The following is a 26675-nucleotide window of genomic DNA, read 5'->3' on the forward strand; positions in this document are numbered from 1 at the left end:
AGTTCATTACTCATGTGCCAGCGTGGAATAATCCAACATGGCAGCCAAGGTGAGTGTTGGTCATTTCGCTGCTGACGAAGTTTCCCCAACTTCAATTCCGAATCACGTCCCAACGGCTAAACCTTCGACTCGAAGATCAGCAAGTGTGGAAAGCGGCACAAAGAAGGTATCAATTCCCGGGTTCAATTTGTGTGTGTGTTTTCGCATATTTTGTTTTCCCCCATGATTATTTGATGGCCAAAAATATCTGACGTGTACACCGTAACGCGTACAGTCGTCCACGTAGAAAAAGTGAAAAACTAGAAGCCCAATCAGTGCACTTCATTTATCGTCAATCGTGCACGCGCTTCTCGTACAAGTACAAAAGTACAGTGAGGGATGATGGCCTATGGAGGGGGGGGGGGGGGGGGGGGAGGGGGGGGGGCCGGGGGGGGGGGGGACATCGGACAAACTTCGGGGGAATGCGAAGCGAAGCAAGGAGTTTGATTGAAGAATTTGTTTTAAAAAATGGTCATCTTAATATTGGTTGGGCGATTTCGTCTGACACCCTAAAGCTATGTGGTCCTATTTCTACGCACTCGCCTTCAATTTGTGTGACAAAGCACGTGCGAAGTGTTACCGGCGCAGAATATGGAGGGTCGAGGATACCTTTTCCAATACCAATTGAGAATGAAAATCCGCTTGAATTTAGTTTTTAACCTTTACTAAACCATGCTTAAGTTTACTAAGTAGGCCTACATGTAAGTGCCTAGGTTAATTTTTTTTATTGGACCACCTAACCAGTTATGTAGTGAGTGTTTTAAACTAAAGCCAACAAGAATGTCATAGATGGCTTTGATATTCGAGGGGGGGGGGTATTTTGTGGTATTACAGCGCATGATGAAGATGACAAGATGTAATTAATCAATGTGGTGCACTATGGAAACTGACTCGCATGGCATCTACTGAAAAAAATGTGTTGTAAAATCACATTTTTCTGCCAAAAACTAGAAAAGATACTGTTCAAAACTACAACAAATTTTAGAATTATATAAATGCTCAAAAGACTAAAAAACAAACAGGTAATTAAACAGGTAAACTGCGCAATTGCTGTTGGTAAATTACAAAAGTCTACAAAGATATTTTGACCAACATCGGCAAGGAAAAAAATTGTCGTACAGTGGCCTCAGCATAATGCTGCATTATTTCTAGAGCTGGGCAAACGTGCTTTGGGTGTATATATGCAGTAACAAATGAAGTATCCTGGCACTACATGCACTTTGTGCAGACTTGGACATTGAGTGCAGAAAAACATGCAAAACAAAATCAAGCCAAGTTTACTCCCTCTTTGGCTGACAAAATTCTCCGAAAATGTTCATGAGGCAAAGACAAGGTCCTCAGTATTTTACCAGCAAGTTGAAGTCTCAATTCATTTTTTAAAGCAGACCTTTTAAGATAAGTCAAGTTGAGGCCAAAGACTAGAGTGGTACATGTCCAACCAAGGTCCAACTGTTTGAAAAGACTGACCGCTTGATTAGTCTGGTGGCTGACTACGGAGAAATGCGTAGAAATAGAGACTAGTACCAGACATGCCAGATGTTTCTTTTGGCACAGTTGATTGATTTAGCACTGAAGCGGTGTTGGACTGGTTGTTTTAGGTGCCGGTCTATTTTCTTGTATTGCACGTTTTCAATGCTTTATTAAGTTTTGGGACTCCCATACACAGTATTGAGAGTTCCAAATTTTCGGACTAAGTTAGAATTGGTATTTGCCTGGTTTTAATGCCCAGCTGGACTAGGATTGAATAATTTTTTTGGCAGCTTTTTTCACCCAGTTAATTTACAAACAAAGTTGCACTCTTAGAGATCTTGAAATTTATCATCCTTTTTTAAATATAAAACCTACATGGTCACATACTTGTAAGATTGCTTGCAGAATAAGTGACGCGTGAACAACGCTTTTATAACAAATTCTGAATTGTGTTATAGACACATGTAGCTTCACAGTGGTCCCATGCCCAGATCATGCACAAAAGCCACATGGTGCCGCCCCAAAAGAAAAGCACAGTCAAAATCAATAACAGGAAATTAATTTATGTGTTGTGTTGTGTGTACACATTATACTGCACAGATGTTCATGGAGCCGTCGCTCAGAGAGATGGCAGTGGGTCTGGCCGAAGTCGTGCAACAGATGGAGGCTCACAGCAGGTAAGTGGAAATGATCTTCTGCTGCTGCTGTTTGGCTTAGCAGAATATAAAGGTTACCAGCCAAACTGGGATGTAACGTTTATTGATTGTAGCTGGTTCCCAGCTGTAACCTGCTTAGCAAGGATTTTGTGAAATTGTGTCTGCTGCTAAGCGACTTCATGAAATTGGTCCTCTTGTTGGCACAGAATATATTAGCATAGCAATATCACTATCAGGTTACCAACCAAAATGCCTTGTGATTTATAATGCTTGTGACCGGTTATCAGCCACTCTTTGCGGAGGAAATTTGAACAGATCGTTTGGAGGGAGCATAATGCAAATTTAACTCTTGAGGTGTGAACTAATCGGATTACTTCCTTAGAGTGAACGGATGAAAAGGTGACGACAATGGGTTTGAAAAACGAAAGCTTCAAAGTAATCCTAAGAATGGAACAATCCATTAGGCCCCGCCCAATTATGTTTTGACCAACCACAGCCGTGATTAATGACCGATATGTGTGCACAAAGTGTTGATATACATGTATGTGCAAGTGCGTATGATGGTTGCATCTGAAACAATGCAGTGTGGCATATGACAGGCGCATGTGTTGTTGCACACGTAGTTGGCGGGGCTTAGTAGATCGGTGTATTGATGTCAGAATATGTGATACGATCAAGCTAAATGAGTCGTTTGTCGACCATGGTCAATTTTTTAATTTTTTTTTACAGATTTGAAATGAGCACAATCTCAGTATTATTGCTGTGAAAACCGCATGCTGGTACCATCTTTAGTTCAAAAATTATGGAAGTCGGAATACCAAGAGATATGGTTAAGTGATTGAAAGTTCCCGACAAACGACTCATTTAGCTTGATCGCATCACATATGTTCTTAACATTTGAGAAGGTACAGGGACAAATATATTAAGATTTTTGGAAAGTGTGGGGTGGGGGGGGGGGAGGGGTGCGGTTGTAACCAAACTTAAGTGCTTCTGCCAGTAGATGCTGAATTGATTTGAATTGGGTTCCCGCTAAGTAGTGCATTTTAGAGGATTGGGTAAACTGTTCATGTGGGGTCAACCAGGACTAAACAGCATTGTTCCAGATTTTTGTTTTGTGTGTGCATGTTCTTTTCAATGCAAAAATAAGTCACATTTTCTTCACGATGTTTATTTTTCTCAATCCTGAGAAGAAATAGTGAAATCAATTTTTAAATGCATCTTGGTGATAATGCTTAAATTTAATTTCATTAGTTTCTTTAGTTTCATTATGTAAATACCTCGACATATGTAACGTTGTCAACATATTTGGGGTCATCATAAGCCCTCACTGGGTTTCCAGATCATTGTCTTTTCCCCAAACTGATTGAAAACAGCGGAAAATAAATTGAACTAAACCCGAATGCCCCCATACCACAGGAATCTGGATAAAGATAGAGAGAAGACAGCGTCATTGTTTAAGACTCCTGAGTTTAGCAGGAGCCTTTCTGAACCAATTACCGACAGGTTGGACTTTTCATCACTTCTGATTTTCCTCTCTCTTTTGTAAATAAAGGCTTTACATTTTTCCAGTTTCTGCATGTGTTGGTTTCAGGGATGTAGAAAAATTGTACGTCTTCCGAAATCTTGAATTTTTGTAGTCTTCCTCGGGATGAGATTCTTATGCTTTTTTGTTTTGCTGAATTGTAGACATTTCGGACCTACAGCGGTGGTGGGATTGATTAGTTTTTTTGAAACGCCTAAAAAATGCCTGTCATCTGATAGGTGGATCGTTGATCACGTGTCATTTAATTGTTCGTCCCAATGCACTGCCTGGCCGCACTGCAAAAATAGAAGTTCTATTCCACGGTAAATAGTACGGTCACACTACTGATAGCGCTATAACACATCTCTGATGGCTCTGATTTCATAGTACCAGATTACAATTTACCAGTTACAAGGATTTATTTAGGCATTGTATAAAACAAATAATGATTTTTTCATAATCGTGCAATGAACGAATAATTTCATGAGGTGAAGGATGGATGTCCCATTCCACATGGCTTCGCCTTGAAGAATGGAACATGCCATCTGTTACCACATGAAATTATGTGACAGATGAAATGTTCCATTCCACTCGGCTTCACCGCGTGGAATGGAACATTCCATCTGTCACCTCATGAAATTATTGATACAATTGCACGCATAAACATTCATTGTTTGTACAATAGCTCACATTGTGAGTAGATAGACATCTCATCTGAGTAGTAAGTACAATGTAGGTGGTAACGACTTTTGGGGTAAATGCTCAACGTTTCATGTCAGTATCCACTGATTTTTTTTAAGGAAAAGTTGAAGGCAAATAGGGTTTGAAAATGCTTGACTGCGGCTTATAGAGAAACACCTTGGCTCAATTTCATGAAGCAAAAAATAGTGCTTGAAAAATGTATGTGCTAAATAAAAATCAGCTGAGTACCAGTTAAAAGCAGTAAACAGTTCATGACACTTTGGTTGGTAACCGATTTTTGCTTAGCAAAAATATCCTGTGCTTAACCCTCCTGCTATTTAAACAGTCACATACTGTCAAAATTCACTTCAACTTCCCCTGCTATACATTGTACTTTTAACAAAGTCTAGTCACCAGCAGTCAGATCATATGTCAAGCAAGCACTGTGTCTAGCCAAACTGGTTCAACAGACAAAGTAGGCAAGTTGTGGTCACAGCTGTTTAATCACTTGCCCGGAGTCAAAGCATAGCTGTATCAAGTAACTTAAGCAGTCCCAGCCAGACAATTCTGCTTTATGTAGGCTGGGAATTCTTACAATGTAACTGTTGAAAACAGTCACTTGTTTGATTTTGACTTAAAGGACTACTTGGCACAGAATGGATGTTTGCATATATAGGAGGGTTAAAGTAGAGAATATCTGTGCTAAGCATGAAATTGGCTCCTGCTAGTACGTTCAAACTCAGTAGTGCAGGCTTTCGGAAGGAGTTGTACCCTGTGTAGATCTGATGCATAACAGCCATCTTAGAGGGCAGTGTTTTGTTCCTCTTGTAGAGGCATGAGCAGACGATCTTGAAGATTTTTACGTTATTAAAATTACATGTGAAGAAAACCTCTATGATTGCTGTTTTGCATAAGGTTAGTTATGGTATGCCTTATTTTAAAACTATTTTCCACTTCTATTAGTTTCAAATTTTTTTATTTTTATGTTTTTTTTGCATCATGGAGGGATTTTGGGCTGTCGGCTTTGTATATTTTTGGTAATACAATGAAGTTCCTGTTGAGTTCCTGGTTGAACCATGAGGCAGCATGTGGATATTTGTTTTTGTTAGTATTCTTTCTATAATATTTCGATTCTTTTAAAGGGAATATACAACATTTGCAAACATCGGAAAATAAAACTACCAAGTTTTTGCGAAATACCTTAATAGGATGTTGGTAAATGACAGTCTAAAGCATCCTGTAAAATTATGGCACCTGGTATACTGTCATTTTCAAGAAAAGTGGTATTTTTGTATCAATTTCCAACGCTGATCGGCCGATCAGCGTTGGAAACAACTGGCTTTTTTTTTTCAAATACTGGCCCCAATTGACCATTGCACTTGTCTGCAATCGATTACAAACCTATGAACGGGTACGAGCCAGCTAGACTGGTTCCCTGACCTTACAATTCCCCAATGTATGTAAACTGCTCTGTTTCTTCTTATATGGAGTCAGGGAACCAGACTACAGGAAAATGATCGTTTTTCTTGGTTTTTATAGCATTTTCGAACCCAAAACCTCCAAAAAGTCAGTGTAACTATATTTGCTTTATATTTCCAACCCCCCAATTCCATCCATTTCTGAAAATTACAGCAAAAGCAAATGATGTATATTCCCTTTAAACTTACATTGCCAGTCAGTTTTGAACATAATTTCAAAAAAAATGTTTGAAAAGATTACTAGTTATTCCTGTAATGTATGGTGTTTTTTTTGGTAATTTCTAATGCCTGGTTTTGAATTATTTTTGATGGAATCAGAATTGTACAACTCTGCCACTGTTACTTTCACATGTTTACGTTTGGCTTGTCCCAAGGTTGCCTCAGAACAAATATCTGTCAGTAGTTTGCGCACGATGTTGACTTTGGACATATGTGATGCGATCAAGCTAAATGAGGCGTTTGTCGGGAAATTTCATTTGGAGATTCAGGCCAAAATAGGGCCACTTCATCACATTACTTCATCACATCTCTTGGTGTTCCGACTACCATAATTTTTGAACTAAAGAGAGTATCAGCATGCGGTTTTCACAGCAGTAATGCTGAGATTGTGCTCTTTTCAAATCTGTAACAAAAAAAAATGACCAGGGTCGACGAACCACTCATTTAGCTTGATCGCATGACATATGTTCATATATATATTTTGACATATTCAGGCAGCTTTCTTGAGAAATGCCCAAAGGGTAAAAGCTTTAGATGTTAAAACTGCAATCTAATGTTTGTCCTTTTTTTTTCATGACAGTGGTCAGAAGATAGATGAAATAGTTCACAAGTTGGAGGCCATCATCATCCAAGCAGACTTGGACAGCAAGTTGGCTGTGTAAGTCAAAAGTACCAAAATGATGTTGTTTTTGTTTTTATTCTAAAGTGACAATTTTTAAAAGTTCACAATTAACATTCCTAAAACTTAGTAAAAGATGTACTAAACAATTGTTGGAATTTCAGGACAGATTATTCAATACTTTTAAAGTACAACAGAAAAAAATACATACTTGAATGAAAATGTGTTTTCAACAAATTTGTTGATTGCAGCAAGAAAACAGAAGAACTGAATGACTTCACAGATTAAATTAACCCTAACCCTGCTGAATCCAACAGGATCCAACTTCATCATATACCCGATGGAGCCTGTTGGATTGAGCAGTAAACCCCTTGTGTACATTACTGATGCAAAATGTTGGATTCAGCAGGCAACTGAACCGTATTATAACGCCAAGATGGACTCCATTGGATTCAGCAGACAACTGAAAATAAGGCACAGTGGATTGAGCAGGAAAGTCCGGTTGGACTCTGTTGGATTAAGCAGGGTAGTCCTGAGGAACTACTAGGGGTTAGGGTAAATACATACCAAAATACAAAATTTTGACAAAATTGTCACAGGTCTGTTGCTCGGCATTAGGAAATCATATTCAGCAACATCTGTCTACTTTCCCATAAGAAAACAAATACGTCAAAAAGCAACCCGGCTTGAATGTATGATATGTAGGAATGACAAAGTGGCCTTTTTTTGGTGGCTTTGCCACGGACTGGGACATCTGGACCAAGATCATTGGGTGGGCTCGAGCTGCCATATGGCCTTGACTTGATTGATTGATTAATTCATTGATTTTTTTTTTAGGACGCCGACCCCAATCTTAGACAAAGCTGCCCAGGTAGCCATGCTGGGCCAGAGCATCGCCGCCTACTGTAACACCATAGACCCCGCCCACCTCCGGAAGCTGACCACCCGGGTCATCTCAGATACCACGCTGTGGCTGTCCAGGATATTTAGGTGAGTACGATGGGCGGAGCCTAGGAAAGCTGAAGGGAGGAAGGAAAACTGTCGCGATCTTTCAAAAAGTTTTATGAAGGAAAACGGACGTTACATTTGAGGTTTCTTTAACCACCGTACTCGGTGTACATACAGTTCATGAGCAAAATCTTTCCAAAGAAATTTGAGTTCATCATGCTCAGCCTTAGATAGGGCAATGGTTGCAAGTACAAGGGAAACAATAGTCATTGTATAAATGGTGATGTAAAGTCGTATAGAACTTTTTGTGAAAATTTTAACATAATTTGTTGACAAATGCTGTAGGTGATTCTGCGTGGAAGTACTATGGTTATGGAGGTTTACCACTATCAAAAAGTGTCCATAAGTTGGCATGAGCTTTGTACACAAGTACCGGTACATGTATGTATCCCACAGTGGGAAAACCGAAAGTAACTGTTAGGTTAAGGCTGGGTCACTTTTTGCGCAAAAGCGGATGCGAACGCAAATGCGAATTTGTGACGTCATGGCAAGTTTTTGTGCTGCTCAAACTTTCATATAATACATCTGTTTCCATCAGTGTCATTCTTTTAATTACCATTGGGAATCCAAATTAGATTGACAAAATTTATGATTTAAAAAAATTATTGTGGGGAGGGGGAGATGTTCTCCTTGCCTCTGGCTTCAGCCAGCTAAGTAGTACGCCAACAACCTTCTCAATATTGTTGTTCATGTCAATATGATGATTAGATTTCCTGAATCATTTCCTCAATTGTTTGCCGTCTTTTCCCCCCTGCTAGGTTTGACGATTCCTCAGCGTTTTTCCACTCCGACAGCCGGGACGGTTTGTTACGAGTCTGTCGCCTGGCTCTCAGCAGCAAGTATGACAAGTATGGCACGGATGGGTTCAACGCACTCTACACTAAGCCACCTATCATCTACATCAGTGCTGGTGCCAGGCCAGGACTGGGACAGTATATATGTACACAGGTGAACAAAATGGATGTTATTATTATTATTTTTGGGGGGGGGGGGGTTGGTTAATGAAGCCATGTGTTCACAAGTACCCCCTCACCGGCAAAGAGAGTACAGATGGGGGTGACCGACCGACGCCATCTTGCCTGACTGCAATTCATTTGCTGCAAAGTGTGTGCATAGTTCAAATCCCCTGGTGTACGTGCGTCACACACAAGGAACAGTGCGCGTCAACCAGCGAAATGTCCCGCCCATGGGACGTCGTTGCTAGGTAAAAGGGCGCCCTCTTTTGTCGGCGCACGGAGCTCAAAGGCCCTGAGGGTTAGAAGCCTGAAGAAAACTGCAGAAAGAAGATTATGGGGATGAATGCCAGTTCACCATTGCCCCATCAGGTTTCCTGCTCAATGTTGGATTTTGTTTGATTCAGATGGGGAACATCTGACATTAACCCTAACCACCCCCGACCCTTCAAAATCCAACTGCATGTTTTTTGTTGGAATCTGTTGGAGTGAGTACTGAACAAGTAAACTGATTATGCTTTACATGGGATTAGGCATACCACCATAATCAGAGTCCAACAGTTTGGGTGTTGAGTTTACCATATGGTGTTGGATTTTGTAATAAAGAGTGAGAAAGGTTCCTAGTATATCACGAAAAGGGGTTAGAGTTAAGTGGTTCTTTTCACTGCGGAATAACTCAGAAGTTGATGTACACATGTTCATTTCCATCTGATTCCATTATTTAATACTTGAACCTACGTTTAGGATCGGAAAAGTGGGACCTCAAAAAAGCTATTTATTACAGGGGGGTATTTGATTGCTCCTTTTTATGCCCCGCGGCGAAGCCGAAGGGGCATACTGTTTCCGCCTTGTCCTTCCGTGGGTGGGTGTGTGGGTGGGTGTGTGGGTGGGTGGGTGGGTGGGTGGGTGTGTGTGTGTGTCCGGACAAATCTTGTCAGCGCGATAACTTGAGAAATACTTAACATATGAACTTCAAATTTGGTTTGTGTATTGCTCTTGGTAATCCTAAGAAGCCTTTTGCATTTGGGGCCGAAAGGTCAAGGGTCAAAGTCACAGTGGCTGAAACAATAGAAATTTTGTCAGCGCGATAACTTGAGAAATACTTTACATAAATCCTAAGAAGCCTTTTGCATTTGGGGCCAAAAGGTCAAGGGTCAAGGTCACAGTGGCTAAAACAAAAGAAATTTTGTCAGCACGATAACTTGAGAAATACTTTACATATGAACTTCAAATTTGGTTTGTGGATTGTTCTTGGCAATCCTAGGAAGCCTATTGCATTTGGGGCCAAAAGGTCAAGGGTCAAGGTCACAGTGGCTAAAACAAAAGAAATTTTGTCAGCGTGATAACTTGAGATATACTTTACATATGAACTTCAAATTTGGTTTGTGGATTGTTCTTGGCAATCCTAAGAAGCCTATTGCATTTGGGGCCAAAAGGTCAAGGGTCAAGGTCACAGTGGCTAAAACAAAAGAAATTTTGTCAGCACGATAACTTGAGAAATACTTTACATGTGAACTTCAAATTTGGTTTGTGGATCGTTCTTGGTAATCCAAATAGGCCTATCGCATTGGGGGTTGAAAGGTCAAGGGTCAAGGTCACAGTGGCTAAAACAATAGAAATCTTGTATTTATCCTGAGATCATAGGGATTAGGGATTAATTCATATAAAACCTACAGAAGACACTAATGCTGTCAATGAACGTTCCATGTGACCAAGGTACATGTACATGTAAATTGATGTTAAAAGAGTGGTGTTACATGTATGTCATAGGAACAGTCACGGTTGCGGGGCATTTGTGTTTGTAAACACACCTGACTTGTTTTTCTCTTTTTCTTAGCTTGGGCTTCCATTGTCGAGCTTATGCACCGTTCCATGCAATACAGTCTTTGGATCACAGCATACAATGGTAAGTGACAATGTCGGGGACAGAAAATTGATTGAAAATAATTTGCTGTCATTTAGGAAAAAAGGAAGTGAACAGACTTGTAAATAGTTCAGCATAAGTCATCCAAAGTCAATTGCAAGTCAGCCAGTCTTAAGTCACGTGACATGTTGGGTGTCCCTTTCTTGTCTGTTTCTGTGCCCCTGTCATTGACAAAGAGATTCTGCTAGAATCAAAGCGTTAGGTTGTCAAATTTTGTTTTGAGTTTTATAAATAAACTACACTGGTCATCTTCTATTGTTTGTGACCTTATCTGCAAAGTGACCATGGTGAAAAAAAAAATCGTATTCGGAAAAATTTATAAAGCATGAGGTATCGACTGGATTGCTTTGTTTGTTCTAGTTTACTTTATGACTTCACCAAAGACGTTCATTTCGAATGTGCAAAAAATAAAAAGGTTGAACCGCTTGAACCTTTTAACCCTTACTCTCTGAGGGTAGTTTACTGCATGTCAGTTGGTTATGCCAATGCCCTCCAGCTGCAGTTTATTGGAGGATACTTTGATGTAGCAGTGAAGGCTCAAATTGGCAGGAGTTGGAGGCCCTGGAGGGTGCCTGATACTGACCAGCTGGGGGCACTCACTTTGTTATCAGAGGACTCTCATTGTTCTCTGTGGCATGTATTGGAGTGCCTGTCCAGTTACCCTTGAAATGACATGGCAGATATTGGAGGGCCATGCAAAAAACATAGGAGATTTTTTTGAGGCACATATTGGCATGCGTTGGAGGGTCTAGTAGGGTAAGGGATAATGACCATGAATTGTACCAGCACTGCCCCTTGAACATCCAAATACCCTTTGCCGATAAAACTGGAGGTATATTGATTGGTTGAAAGTTTAAAGGTCCAAAGTGTAAAGTCTAGATTGCAATGATTAGTAATAGATCAAGGCTCTACATTTTCCGTAAACGTACCAGGAATTTCTCAATCTCCATCAACAATTTTTGGTCTTTTCCCACCCATACAGGACATAGCCACCTTAGAGCGACTGATAAAAGATGACGAGGGTTCCTCCAAGATCCCCCTGATGGTTGTAGCCAACGCCGGCACGCCTCTAGCAGGACACACAGATAACCTGAACCGTCTCAGGACCATCTGTGATGAGTACGGGGTGTGGCTGCATGTCGAAGGGTAGGTGTAAGCCTGTTTTGCAGGGAAGAATTGATGCAAACTGATTCAAGAAAATGTGCCATTAGGCCAAAAAAAAAAGTCTCCGGTTTCTGGTATGCGCGCGCGTCGCCGTATCCATGCGCGTCGGCAAAATGAAAAAGTTTTTTTTTCAATGAAAGATGATGTCTTAAAACCGCCAAACTCACTGGTTTGACTGGAATCCTGCTGCTGCACAATTTTAACGTGTTTTTAGATTGGGTTATGGTCGAGAATAAGCTTTATGTGGCCTCTCTGGGCCGCCATATATTTGCACTAAGTTTAGTCGGGCACCATTTGCAGTCATCAGCCAACATTTGAAGCAAAAAAATCAGGTTAAAAAAAAAAAAAGCCGCGTCGCCGCACCATTTTTTGGGCAAGCTCTATACCAGAAACCGGCCTTAGAGGCAAAAGTTCCAGATTTTTAATCAGTCAATATCAAGTCAATCATGGGTTAAGCACTGGTCAATCCGTGGTCAGTCACAGGTAGATCACAAGGCAAATCACAAGTTATGTCCCAAATGACAACAGAATATTTTCGGTGGTGTTCATTTAACCAGTTGGCGTCGGAGGACGTGATAACATGCACTGGCTGGTTTTGTACACAGGCACGGCTGACTGGTTGACTGCCTTGACTCACCTCCGGTTGACGTCTAAACACGCCAATCCCACGTGTCTTTTGTACACACACTCAAAGTCCATGTAGTCTGTGGAGGCGGACCGTGTGTTGATCTTGAATTGGCCGTTGTGCACGGCCTATCGTTGTACAATTTACGCTCCAGTGCGCATAGTATTGAAACATGACGCTTCGGCAAGAGATATCGTACAAATACTGTTGAAATCACTCTTGCGAATCAGTATTTGTGGCGTTTGGCTGTATATCAGAAGTTGGCCGGGAAATTTGTCCTTTTAAGAAATTTCCAAATTTTCGGCAACAATAAACCTGGCACGAGGTGGTTTACCGATTGACTTGTGATTGACCTGTGATGGACTCTGGCAAGTCCAGCTTCACCTGCAGTGCGTTATTGAGGAAAATAAGCTGACATTCATTCGAAGAAGTTGAGATTTCTGTTTGATTTCAGATGGATTTAATTTGGGCAGTAGAAAAAAAAAATAATTGAGGACCTTTTTGTTTAATAACGAGTCAACAGTTGTCTGTACAGACCTGTCATGCATGTCGAGATCGTCTAAGATCTTGGACGCTCTCTTAACCGTACACAGTAAAAGTTGTGAAAGCCAAACAAAATTGGAAAATTCTTGTTTTTATTTTCTCTGCAGACACAATCTAGCAACCTTGGCTCTGGGGACCGTTCCTACCTCAGTCTTGGTAAGTCTAATCTTTGTTTCACATTTGTTACTCAAAAGAGTTAAACTTGATACATACTTGGACTAAGGATTCTTGAAGGGGGTCTTCTAGCATTTTTTCACATATTGCTGAAACCTCGTTGCCTTCCTTCTGTGACAATTTGCTGATGGTCTGGTTCCTATGTTGTCTGATTATATTCACAGGCAGCCAAGCGAGTCAACAGCTTGACCCTGCAGCCCGGTGTATGGCTAGGCCTACCTGGTGTGACATCAGTTGTATCCTTGTAACATTTGTTATTTAACGTAGAAGTTCTTTAACCGGTTGAAAATGCAAAATATCGCTGTTTAGTCTAGGATACTACGCTGGCATGCATTGCAGTGTTGTAGGACTGGAGTCTGTGTCTGTGATAATATATTCCTTGACTGCTGTTGATGCAGACATTGTACAAGACTGCAGATCCTGCAATGGTGAGTCAAAACTGAAACTCTCAAAAAGTTGTAATTTTTTTTGGCCAGAGTTTTAAAACAAGAAATGGAATTGGTTTAGAATCTGACTCCCAGAGTGAATTATAATATTCTGAGGACTATAACAGTCCTTCTGTTTTGAGGCGTGCGATCACACCCCCACGCCATCACACGCCTAAATGCTTCCTGAGAAGTGCGAATAATCGCACGCCTGAATCCCTCAGTACAGCACACCTCGGCATACATTTACAGCATAATTACACTTCATAATTTGTGAAAAATAAAGTATGTCAGTGAAGAGAAAATGGCCTAATTGTAAACCAAGATGAATATTATGATATAATATCCAAGCTTGGACCATAGAATCACACGCCTAGAAAAATCACTCGCCTAGAAAAACACACGCCTAGAAAAATCACACGCCTAAAAAATCCAGGTGTGCCTTTTTCCACACACCTGTGATTTTCAAATCAGAAGGACTGCTATAAGTTAACCTGTTACTCGTACAAATTTGTTAAAACTATCATTTTATTGGTTACAGTGTATTGGAAATCAAGGGCAATTTGGGGCAGTTTGGGGACGTTGTGATTGCCCAAATAACCCTTTCCCTTGTAATTCGTCTTCTCCAGAGTTTAGCGGCAGGTGTAGGCCCCAGCCAGCTCCACGACCGTCTCAGTGCCTTACCCCTCTGGCTCAGCTTACAGAGTCTGGGCCACAATGGCGTAGTGGCCAAACTCAAGTATGCCGCAGATCTAGTGAGTTCTCTCCATTGATTTCTTTCATAGTAGCGATAAAAAAGATGCATTGTCCCTTAAACCGGCAATGCTACAGGGTGCAAACGGGGCATTTCCCCCCAATTTTTCTTTTGTCTGCTCAACCCCAAATGTGCCCCCATCAAACAGTTTATACAGGAAGATAAATTCTGTATTTTATTTGAAAAGCTTAACCTGATAACCATTGAGAAATTTGAGAGGTTTTGCCATCCGTTTGTTTGGTCTTCAAATACATCATCATTTGTGTGGTCTTGTGATGTCGTACGCAACTCGCTATCTGCTATTTGTGTATACAGCATGGAAATAGTAATCATATATGATTTGACTGGAGAAGCATGAATTGTGTTTCAAAGTAGAATTAGCCATCAAGTTGCCATTTTGGATTAACTGCCTCGCTTGGTAATGGTTCTGTTTACTAAAGCATATGCATAAACTTACACGATGCTGAAAAACGGAATGGTTGTTAACAGTTACGGAAAATGCATGGGAACATGTATCCGTTCAGACATAAAACCTCCCTATTTTTTGTTAATTTGATGATGGAATCTTCCTGGAAGAGCATAAAATAAAGCAATCTTAGTGGAGCTCCAAACAAAAGGCTAAGACATCAATAACAAATCTGATAAGTAAATGAATATCCATTCAATTACTTTGTATTTCTAACAGTGTTGTCTTCTCTTTTTTTGTACTAGAGTCAACACATGCAGCAGAGACTCAACTCGTTAGGATCTATCAATTTATCAGTAAGTAAATACAGAGAGATTCACAAGATTGCCTTTTTGATATAGTCTATTAAAAAAATCCATTAAGTCAAATTCTGTGTGTAAAAATGGATGAATGCCGTTAATTTTTAGGTTCATGTAAGGTTCTTAATTTATGTGTGAACTCAGGAAATTGTTGGACTTACTTGTAGTGATTGCACTAGCTTGCCTCATTTTTCAATACATTTGCACTTGTGTTTTTGAACACACGTAACTCTTTGTTTCTTTGTACATTTCGTCCAAAAGCCAGGAAAAGGCAGCAGCCAAGGCACAATAGAAGGTTCGCTGAAGGAAATATTCACAAAGACGATACAAGTACTGGTGAGTTTAATACAATTTTTTCCCAAAGTTTTTTATTGATTAATTTTTTTTTTGGCCAAGAACACAGTAATGAACCCTTCCTTTCTGTCAATCAATCAAACAGTGCGCATTGACCAATCAAATCGCATCTTTTTCTCACAACATAAACCAAAAGTGGGCGGAGCTAATGATCAAATACAGAACAGTCCATTGGTCATATTTATTTTGTAACAAAGTATCTTGCTCGAATCTTTTTTTTGTCTAGGCCCAAGCTGACGTAGTCTCCACAGTGGTAGTATTCAAGTACGGGGACCGGAGGGAGGGTCCGGATCCAGACGACGGATCGTACACCGAGGCTGCCGAGGACCGGCCAGTCAGCAGTCTACCAGCGCCGCTCCTTGATGCATTCAACTCATGGGTACGTTGGGATATTAATCCTTCCTCTACCACACCCTTCAATATCCACTGGAACAATGACGCCACCACCAGCACCCCTTCAGCTAATGACCGGCGTTTTGGTAACCTCCTCACACAGTTCAACATGCAACAATTGGTAACCACTGGAACTCACACATCTGGTCACACAATAGACTTTGTGATCACGCGACAGTTCGACACCCTCGTACAATCTGTTGACACATCGGACTTTGTGTCTGACCATTGTGCTGTCCATTGCCGGTTGGACTTGCGTAAACCAAGATATGTGAGGCACAAAATCACGTATCGGAAGATCACTGCGATAGACCCCACTAAATTTAAGGATGACATTGCCACATCTCCGCTCATCACATGCCCTGCAGATACGCCAGACACCTTAGTCGACCAGTACAACTCTGTACTCTGTAAACTGCTTGACTCTCACGCTCCCCCCAAAACCTGCAAAATTGTAGATAAACCAAAAATTCCTTGGTACAACAATGACATCGCAGAGGCCAAACGCAAGCGTCGTCAACTTGAACGACGCTGGCGAAAATCCAAGTTACAGATACACCGTGAGATGTTCCAATCGCAGAGAGATCTGGTAAAATCCAAATACAGGTATTACCAGACGAATTACTACTCAGAGAAAATCCAAGGCTGTGATGGTGACCAACGTGCCCTTTTTCAGGTCATAAACCATCTTCTGCACAAGAAAACAACACCCATACTCCCATCATTTTCTTCACCCTATGAGATGGCTACCCATTTTTCTGACTTTTTCGACAGCAAGATCTCCAAGATCAGAAATGACTTAGCAGAAATGGATCCCGGCATTAATCCTGCGCAGGCAGATCTTGAATTTTGCCAATCTCCCCTCTTATCCTTAGCACCTGCATCAGACACGGAAGTGATGAAGATCGTCAAGAGTGCACCGACGAAGACCTGCCCTCTTGACCCAATACCGACATCGTTGGTAAAGGATCACATCAACGTGTTGCTTCACCCTATAACACTGATCATCAACAAGTCACTCGCCACAGGTCACTTCCCGACATGCTTCAAGACAGCTCTCATCACACCCGTCATCAAGAAGAAATCACTGGACTCTAATGATCTAAAGAACTATCGTCCAATTTCAAATTTGCCTTTTATGTCGAAGGTTGTTGAGAGAGTAGTTGCAGCCAGGTTGAATGCACATCTCATTCAACATAACCTGCGGGACAACCTCCAATCAGCGTACACTAAGTTCCATAGTGTTGAGACAGCACTTGTCAAAGTTCACAACGACATAATGCTCGCTGTTGACAACAAAAGGGTTGTTCTCCTGGTTCTGCTAGATCTCTCAGCAGCCTTCGACACCGTTGACCATAAAATCCTGCTACATAGGTTACAGTATCACTTTGGGGTACAGGGATCTGCACTTTCATGGTTCAGATCATACCTCCAAGATCGATCTCAGGCTGTCAACATATCAGGAGAGTTGTCTGATCGGTCAGTTCTCCGACATGGGGTTCCGCAAGGGTCCGTATTAGGACCTCTGCTGTTCACATTATACATATCTCCTTTAGGGCGCATTGCAAGACGTCATGGCCTACACCCTCATTTTTATGCAGATGACACACAACTCTTTGCCACCTTCTGTCCAAGTTCTCCTGGTGATGACACTATTACACACCGTATTCTTGAAACATCCCTGAAAGACATCCAACAGTGGATGACAGCCAATCTCCTCAAATTCAACGCAGTTAAAACACAGTACCTTGTCATATGTTCTCAGCACATCAGACACAAAGTCAACATCTCTGACATACGCATAGGAGATACACATATCGCTCCTTGCTCTGAAGCCCGCAATCTTGGTGTCATTTTTGACAAGTCAATGAACCTTGAACGACATGTCTCTTCTATTTGTCAGTCCTCTTACATACATCTACGACGTATAGCAGCAGTAAGAAACTCACTTACATTCTCTGCCGCAGAACAACTCATCCATGCCTTCATATCATCCAGATTGGATTTTTGCAATAGCCTACTTGTAGGTCTACCACAACATACGATAAAACGTCTCCAACTTGTCCAGAACTCTGCCGCTCGCACACTCACAAGAACGAAATCATCTTCCCACATAACACCCATCTTGCGCAAACTTCATTGGCTACCAATCCAGTACCGCATCCATTACAAAGTTCTCCTTCTTACTTTTAAAGCTCTTCATGGTTTAGCCCCACTGTATCTGAAGGAAATGGTTCAACATCGTCAACTGAGACCAGGTCTGAGGTCGTCGTCATCCAATAAACTGTTTGTCCCGAAGACTCGTTTGGCGACCTACGGAGACCGTGCATTTTCCAGCTCTGCACCGCGTCTCTGGAACTCGTTATCAGACGAGTTAAGGGCAATACACCAATTATCTCTCTTCACACGCCAACTAAAGACCCACCTCTTCAATCAGTTTCTTTCTCACACATGATGACCTCTACCTTCACACACACTGACTTTTCACTGACCGGCGCCTTTGAATGACTATTTTTGTCAGATACTGTGCGCCTTACAAATGCTTTGTTATTATTATTACACCCCCTGAAGGCCAATTCACACTTCACACAAATGTGAATGCAAAGTGACATTTGACGTCATGAAATGTTCGCTGTGAAATTTGCCGGACTTGAAGTGTTTTCATCTTTTGCAAATTGAAGCTCGAATATTTGCTACGACGCCACAAATTTCTGTTCGCGTTTGCTTTCAAGCCGAGTATGAACTGGCCCTTCGCAGCCTTCACTGGAAGAGACTGGCCTAAGTTCACTGCACACCCCAAGAGTGTTGTGTTGTGGAGTCCATCACAAGTTAAAGAGCAAGTTCCGGCGAGAACCATTAGTCGACTAGTGGTTGATTTGTGAATTAACTTACGCCTGCGTACTAATAGCATCGGAAAAATGCCTCTTTAAATGATGGTCAAAAGTCCTGGCTCCCTGTTGTGCTTTATGATGCGCGCAGCTAATGGTAACCAGTGAAGCAACAGTGCCTCAGGCACTGGTTCCATATATTTGGCTAGAGTACTCCAACCATCCTTCGTTCGAGCAAAGTTAGTTGAACTATGGTTTACTATAGCTCCTGCCAAAAATGCTCCTAAATGCACTACGAGTTAATTTAGGGGTCATTTAGTCCCTTGTTATTCAAAGGAACTGTTACAGAGGATTTTCTTTGTTATTGTCAATCCCCCGTTGTCACTAAAAATGTGGATTGGACTTGTGGTTTACTTAGTACCAGGCTTGTGATGGACTTGTGATGGACTCAAATGCAACACTGCACTCCAGTAAATGTTATGCACTTTGCTGACAGGCCAAAAACTATAGTCAGGGAGCTAGGCTCAACCCCTTGCTGTTTTACAGGCAATTGACTTTACGAGCAAAATTTGCAAACATTGAAGTGTTTGGAGAGTGTAGACGTCTGTCCTTGCTTTCACGTGTGGCACCCCGAAAATTAATCCTGGAATTAAATTGTTAATGTTACATTGATACATTAAATAAAAAAACTTGGCTCATGTTTAGCGACAAGTTATTTAAGTTTCAAATCTTGATTTTAGTTTTTTCCACTCATTATTCCAGTGAAAGTATGTTTTTTTTGGTGCAATTAAGTAAGTGCTGAATTTTTGTGTTATGTGTGCACAGCTTGGTAGCGAGCTAAACAGACAGAATCTTGGCGTACCGGTGGACGTGGTCAATTTGGATAAAGACGGCGTGTGTTTGCGGTTCAGCCCCCTCCAGTCAGCATCATGTAAGTCACATGTTCGAGTCTAGTCTGGGGTTGCAGTGCGTGAAGGGGGACAACAGTCGATAGACATGTTACTTGTGTAAAACTAGAGCCTCAAGTGAATCATTCTAACTCTTTTTTAAAGTTTTCAAAGTTTTCAAGTTTTTGACACTGTTTATTGCTTTATCATTGCAGATAGAGGAACAACTGCTGACGACATCGACAATTTCATGGAGTCTCTGAAAATTCTCATTGTGAGTTAACCCTAACTCCCTAGCATGATTTACTAGGAACCATACCCATCCTGGCACATTCCAACACCATATGGGAAACTGCACACACATATTTCTGACTTTGATTCTGGAGGTGTGTCAACCCAATGTAAAAGACTGTCAGTTTAGGGGTACTGTACCCATCCAGACAGATTCCAACAAAACATGCCGTTGGGGATCAATGGGTTGAGTTCTGTTAGGGTACATGTAAGATACTTGTTGAAGTTAGCAGTTTGCTACAATGCTGTTTTGGATTCAGGGTACTTTTGAAATGCATTTTGGAAAAAATAAATTTACTGCTCAGCCCATGGGGTAAACGTCTCTAAACCTCCAAATCCTCTAAACCTGATAGGGTTCATTTTGTTTAGTATGAGTAACTCTCTTAATGTTTTTAATGTAATTTAACCGCAATTCAGCTTTTGGCTGCCATGGTTAAATAAAATGAACCATTTCAAATCAAAAATTTGAAGAATCTAACAATTTGCTGAGAGCTGATTTTTGAAGTTTGAATGTTTGAAGACAAATGAAATCCAACAAGAAGTTCCCCGTTTCAAATTTCATGCAGGAACACTTGAATTTCACCTGCGAGCATCGACTGGAGTTCCAAGAAGCAGTAGAGTCGAGAGAGAATCTTCTCTTTGTGGACATGGTCTCCCACGGTGGTCTGGGTGTTATACAGTAAGTCGTCCTTTCTTTCGAACCGTATCGCCCTTGTACTGCAGCAAGTCAGTGTTGAAATGGCTACGTATGGGCGCTGTTCACGACTATCCTCTTGTGAAAGCAAATTCTAACTCTGAGGCTAGGGTTTTCTTTGCTGTTTCCTTGACAGTGTCATGAAATTCTTTTGCATTTGGTCCAGAACAGGTCACTATGTCTCATCCATACTTTAGCCTTAGAGTTCTAAAGTTTTCTAGTGTGGTCTGAGCAATTGGGCTTTTGACAGGAAGGGAAATCTGAGTATTTGCACTAAACACAAAAAGGTTGCTGAAAATTTCAAGGTTTGTGTGTGTGCCAGGATGTGTGTCTGAACGCTACTGTAGATTGGGACTTCCCATATAACAAACAGGGTGGGGTCCACCAAAAAAAAGTTCGGTATTGCGGTAATTTATTATCCCTTACTCCCCAGGCATTTTTGCCAGGATGTAACCTCAATCCTGCAAAATCCTCCAACTACCTCCATGTAAAAATTGCATACAGCCTCAATCCTGCACAATCCTCCGTTTTTTCTTGAATATGGTTCTTGGAGGGGTGACCACTGCCCCAATCCTGCAAAATCCTCCGGCAGTGCTGTCAATATCTTGAGGCAGAGTCAGTGACATCCTGGGGCAGTGCAGAGGATTTCAAGTGTAATCTAGGCCTAAATGTATGCACGGCTGAGCATAAACAACACAAGTTCCGGCCCAAGACCTTGACACAGTGCATTCTCCGAAATCAGCCACACACTTTTTCCATGTAGCCTCAATCCTGCGAAAGCCTCCGTTTTGGTAAGAGGAATTTGGAGGATTTGGGAAGGTTAGGGTTAGAGTGATTCTCAACGGCCAATGCTTTGTATGATTAAACATAAAATTTGGGAGCCAAAAGTGTGTTACATTTGTGAGTCCGAAAAGGAATCTACTACAAAACACTGGCTAACAGCTCTGGGTCGCAATGCTGTTGCTTTGAATACAAGTCTGACACTTTGTAAGAAATGAAAATTGACTTTTTTTCTTTCCGTTTCTTCCAGATTCATCCCGGAGTACCTGAACGCCAGCAAGAACAAAGAGACCACGGCCAAGGAACTGGACAAGATCAACGCGGAGATCGTCCAGCGGCTTCAGGCCGGCGAGAACGGCAGCAGCATCTGCCAGGTGCAGACCGGCGGCGGCACCAAGGCCATCGGGGTAGGGGTGGTCACGGAGGGGGTCAGCATCGACGACGTGGTGGACTTGGTCTGGTCCACGGGCAAAGAACTGGAAGATTCATCCAAGGTGAGGGTTTATCTCTGTAAAGACATACAATTTTTTAATATTGAAGTTTTGCCATTCTCTGACATAGCTTTGTATGCACTCTGTACTCATCGCTTTGTACGGACCTATGAGAAAAAAAAAATCACAAGCCTGCTTTTTTTTTTTTATTTGGTATAGTTCCTTGACTCCATGGCAGATGTTGTGTTGAAAGGTATTGAAGATGCGCAGAGGGAGCTGGTGAAAGAAAATGAGAACAGACTCATGGAAGAGGTATGGCTATTGTTCCCTTTGTTATCTTTAAAAAAAAATTGAATGGCCTGATGTTTCTACACTAGCAGTGTCTTCCTCAAAAGGTTAAAAAAAATTGAATCACATTTCTCACAGCAGTCAAGAGAAGCCAACTAAATTTCTTTGGCTGAGTTGATCATTGTTTCTCACCGTGTTTTCCACAGGGTGTGTTTCGGCAAGTGCCCATCGTCTCGTCGCTCCTGAACTGGTTCTCCCCGCCCCCCAAGGAGGCAACCATCAAAGGAAGGTCCCTCAATCTCACATCAGGTAGGGTTCCTGGGCAAAAGTAATAATTCCATCTGGAACTAGGTTCTTGAATAGTACATTCCAAGTGATCTCCATATCTTTACCAATTTATAAATACAGACTTGTGTGAGAGTCGAGCATGTCATTGTACAGCATCCTACACAGATAAGGTGCATAGACAATATCTCTTTCACTCTTTTTTCTTTTTCTCCAGGTGCTCTGGAGAGCACAGAGACCACCTACAAGCTCCACATGCAGGTGCAGAAGGAAAGCGGCGTCACCCCGACCCGCAAGACCGCACCCCGCAAGACCCCCTCCACCCCCACCACGCCACTGACGCCCAACTCCACCCCTCAGGGGTCGCACTTTGGCGAGGGGGAACCCGAGGAAGTAGAGGGGGAGGGGGAAGAGGAAGGGGAGGGGGAGACCCAGAGACGGGTGCAGAAGCGGGATCTTGAGGAGCTGCAGCCCCAGGCGGGATTGGAAGGGACGGGGAGCAGTAGTAGTACAGCTACCACCACAAGGTGAGATGGCATAACCTCAAGACAGTAAGGGGTGTGAGAATGGGTGGGGAATAGGGTGTGGCAGGGGATTGGGTGGGGTGGGTAGAGGTCCAGCAATGGGTGCAGAAGTGGGATCTAGGGGAATAGCAGCCCCAAGTGGGAATGGAAGGGACAGGGAGTAGTTGTAGAGCTACTATTTCAAAGTGAGAAGTAGTGACTCCAGACTGTATGGTTGAGGGAAAGGCTGAGGTTTTGGGCTTGAGTTGGGAGGGGATGGGGGCCCAATAATGGGTGCAGAGAGGGAACTGGAGTGGCTGTAACCCCAGTTGGATTCAGAGACGGGTGCAGAAGCGGGATCTAGTAGTACAGCTACTACCACAAGGTTAGTTGGGGGGGGGGGGGGGTTAAAGGTACACGTGTCCCACTCACTGAATATGCACACAAAAGCGGCAAACGTGCACTTGTGTTGGAGTAGAACATACCCAAGGTTTTACGGTAGTTAGATCAACGTGCCCTTTTTTTTCGAGTCCACTCCAAAGTTTTGGTACATCAACCTTTTTTTTTCAAAACTGTTAGTCTGGTTTTGTTCTGTCATCTTTGTGTTAAAAGAATTTCTTTATTTTGTTCTCCCCTTTTTATTTCTCAAAATCTCTCTCTCTTTTCCTGTCTCTTTTTCGCTTTTCAATTTCCCACCGCCTTGCTGTGTTTCTTGATCTCTTGTCTTCCCTTTCCCTTGTCCGTTTGTTTCTGTGTGGCTGTTGCCTGTCTGCGCATGTATTCCGTACCTGCAAATTATTTCTTTCTTTTGTGTACTTTGTTTCTGTCTGTCATGTCCGTCTTTCTCTCCTCTTTGTCTCATGTTGTCCACAGTAACAGTAGTTTCCAAGAGGTCACTCAGGCAGACGTCAGTGAATCGATCGTGGAGAACGAAGACGAGGAGAACCTGAAATAGAAAGCAAAAAAAAATCCCTACCAGGAATTTTTCCAAGCACTGTGAATATCTAATATCAGTTGAAGTACAATCATAATAGGTACACACAGAAATTATTTTCATACTTCAGAGTCATGTTTTGCCTCGATTCTCTTAATTTTAGTACGAAACATATGTCTTAAATTTTGTTTCAAAGATGTAGAAAAGTTGTCTGTCATTCTACTTTAGCAATGAAGGTTGCTGTTTTTTTTGTTTTGTTTTTATTCTGGATGTACTTGTTATTACAGTGCATTAGCATCTTAAGTATTGTAAATGTTAAAGAGTTTATTTTCAATTATCATTCGTTTACTTGTAAGATATTTCTTTTAAAGTATTAGGCAAAGTTTCATGGCACTGCTAAGCAAGTTTACTTAGCCGATTATTGGCTATTTTACTGAGAACCGGTGAGGAGCTGTGTATTTCACAGTAGTTTAGCTGGTTCCCCGTGTTTTTTTGGTAAGCAAAAGATTTACTTACTATAAAGCAGGGCCCAATTTCATGACACAACTTAATGTCGGTGAAAAATCTCCGCTTACTGTAGCTGAGAATTCTGTGCTTATGGTAAGCATATTTCACGGGTTAGCAAGGACGTTAGGCTTGTGAGCATGCATTTATCAGTAACTAAGGATTCTGTGCTTACAGGGTTAGCACAGAATTTCTATGCTAGCGCGGTTAGCACAAAATGGTGATCGTAAGCGCGGAATTCTATGGTGAGCAGAGCCATGAAATTGAGCCCTGCTTTGTTAAATGAGATTCATGTTTTAAATTTTGTTTGGGAGTACTTACTACAAAAATAGCAGAGAGAAGTTATGTTTCCTCACACAGAAGTCTCAAAGTTCAGGACCAACTGTAACATTCCTCAACTTCAAACAGAGAAGTTAAATGAAATTGGATATGTTCAACTGTGGAATTACTAGCACTTGGCTTTCGTTTAACGACCTGGTCCTATAATATACAATTTAAAATTTTTAAAATTAGTTAAGCATTCTGAAAAAGAAGATATTGAAATGAAGATGTGACAAAAATATGGAAGTCTGACAACGTTGTTTTCAATTTTGGTGAGTTCACAAGGGAGTTATTATTTTTTAGAGATGGCACTGTCAGACAGTGGAATATAAAATACAATCATGATTAATTTTTGTTGTTTTGATTTTTTTTTTTTCCAGAATTGATAGATAATTGAATATTAAAACTCATCTTGTACAAAGCCTTTTCGTTCCTTTGTTTGTAGCAATGTACATGAGCTCTTTTTTGTAGAGGTGAAAAACAAGTTACATTGAAATTCATTCAGATAAATTATTTATTCTGTTATTTCTGTAAGCTAAAACGTAAAGTTTGGGTCAAAGGACATTACGCAGTAGAACCTTGAGAGATTGGTTAAATCAGTTGGTGAAGGGTTCTTCTGTGGAAAATGATTGTTTTCAAACGAAGAAAAACATTCAATACGACTTTCTGTTTTATATTGTCTATAAATGAAGAAAATCGCAGGTTAAATAGTCTCACTTGTTCAACAAGACAAAAACATGCTGTAAATTTGTGCAATTGGGCTGTACCTTCAATTTCATTCCAATTTGTTTGTTTCACATCGGTTCAACAGTGAACATTTTCTCAGCCGAAAGCTTTTCTTTTATTTTATATGGCTTTTAGTTGCATGTAAGCTTTCATTCCAGTGTAGAAATGTGTCCATAATGATCTGTGGTAATATTGCCACAAACACGACTTGATTTGGTGTTTTATTTGACAATGTGTAGAGAGATACTGCTTACAAAAAAAAATTCTATAAATTTCACAAAAGTATGCTGCATGTACCGTATAACTGACTCCCGGTACTTGTACATCATTATATAATTAATTACAATATGTAATCCTACAATGAAGAATTAAAATGGGATAAGAAATTTATTTATAACTATATATCTTGAGCCCGAGTCTCTTATTGTGCAAGGTGTCAGAAACATACATTTATTGATTTTCATGTAAAAGAGTTCACTGAAATTTCATTGGAATATTTTCATAATTTTTAATCGGTTTAATATGAATCTGAAGTGATAATAAGGGAATAACAGTGTGAGGAGCCGGTCTTCACTGCGTGATAATGACCGGGTGTGGGGGTGACCGCTGTTAATGGACCGAGACGAAGTCGAGGTCCATTAACAGCGGTCACCCCCACACCCGGGCATTATCACGCAGTGAAGACCGGATCCTCACACTGTTATTCCCATTAATAAATACCTTTATAACGAAATAAACAGTTAAAATGCTCCAATTTTGTGACTTTTTTTCCGGCGATATTTCCAAACTTTTTTGTGTTCATGTTCATGGGCCATATTTTAGCTTAACAGCTATAACGACGTAAACTCAACAGAAACTGCTGCCGTAGCGAAACAAATTACAACAATGTTTTCATATCTTTACCTGATGGAGGAAGCTGAAATCTCGTTTACACATTCCTTGTGTCCGGAATTACAAAGATGCTTGGTTTAGGAAAGGTAAATATGTCGGTGGGTGAAGTGTTTCAAAGAAAATAAATCGTAGATCTACGCTTTCGTCGTAAACATCCTCAGTATATACTGCACTGCTGTACGATGTCGTTTCAAAACTTCCTTACGCGCGCGCACGCACGCATCCCTAGCAACTGTGTTGCGTACGCGCGCGTCAGTCTTACGCGATGGGGGTTGAGCGCATGTGCAGTGCTCAATTGTTAAAAGCTACCGCAGGACTGTTACTATATTTTGACCAATCATTGGCTTGCATGGGGCTGAACGGGGCTTGATCAATGCTGGTTCAGGGGCCATTTATTCGCTTGTTCTTTGAAGCCGGTCCATTATCACCGTTAATGACCGGCCACGTGATCGAGTCTCGACCAATCAGAAACCATCAACTCTCCAAGGTATTTATTAATTGTTAATAAGGGAATAAATATGTGCTTGGCCGGTTTGAAAGACGTAC

The 26675-nt window shown here is 41.3% G+C and overlaps 1 protein-coding gene across 2 annotated transcripts; it reads left to right on the plus strand.

The window, feature by feature from the left end:
* Positions 1 to 25640, plus strand: LOC119737323 (putative pyridoxal-dependent decarboxylase domain-containing protein 2). Of its 2 annotated transcripts, none has more exons than XM_038211584.1 (22): positions 1 to 166; positions 2110 to 2186; positions 6646 to 6723; positions 7522 to 7674; positions 8451 to 8640; positions 10483 to 10551; positions 11552 to 11715; positions 13009 to 13057; positions 13240 to 13311; positions 13474 to 13503; positions 14130 to 14255; positions 14966 to 15016; positions 15281 to 15355; positions 15600 to 15752; positions 19420 to 19525; positions 19697 to 19755; positions 20339 to 20451; positions 21497 to 21740; positions 21897 to 21989; positions 22172 to 22274; positions 22468 to 22777; positions 23627 to 25640. In XM_038211584.1, exons 1-22 carry the CDS (start codon positions 38 to 40, stop codon positions 23706 to 23708), a joined length of 2526 nt encoding a protein of 841 aa, XP_038067512.1. In that variant the 5' UTR covers positions 1 to 37; the 3' UTR covers positions 23709 to 25640. The 2 variants fall into 2 exon arrangements, with proteins under 2 accessions (XP_038067512.1, XP_038067513.1); XM_038211585.1 differs by having other exon boundaries at positions 23633 to 25640.
* The last annotated feature ends 1035 nt before the right edge of the window (positions 25641 to 26675 follow it).

Source organism: Patiria miniata, unplaced genomic scaffold (genome assembly GCF_015706575.1).
Source record: "Patiria miniata isolate m_02_andy unplaced genomic scaffold, ASM1570657v1 HiC_scaffold_3, whole genome shotgun sequence".
Taxonomy (NCBI): domain Eukaryota; kingdom Metazoa; phylum Echinodermata; class Asteroidea; order Valvatida; family Asterinidae; genus Patiria; species Patiria miniata.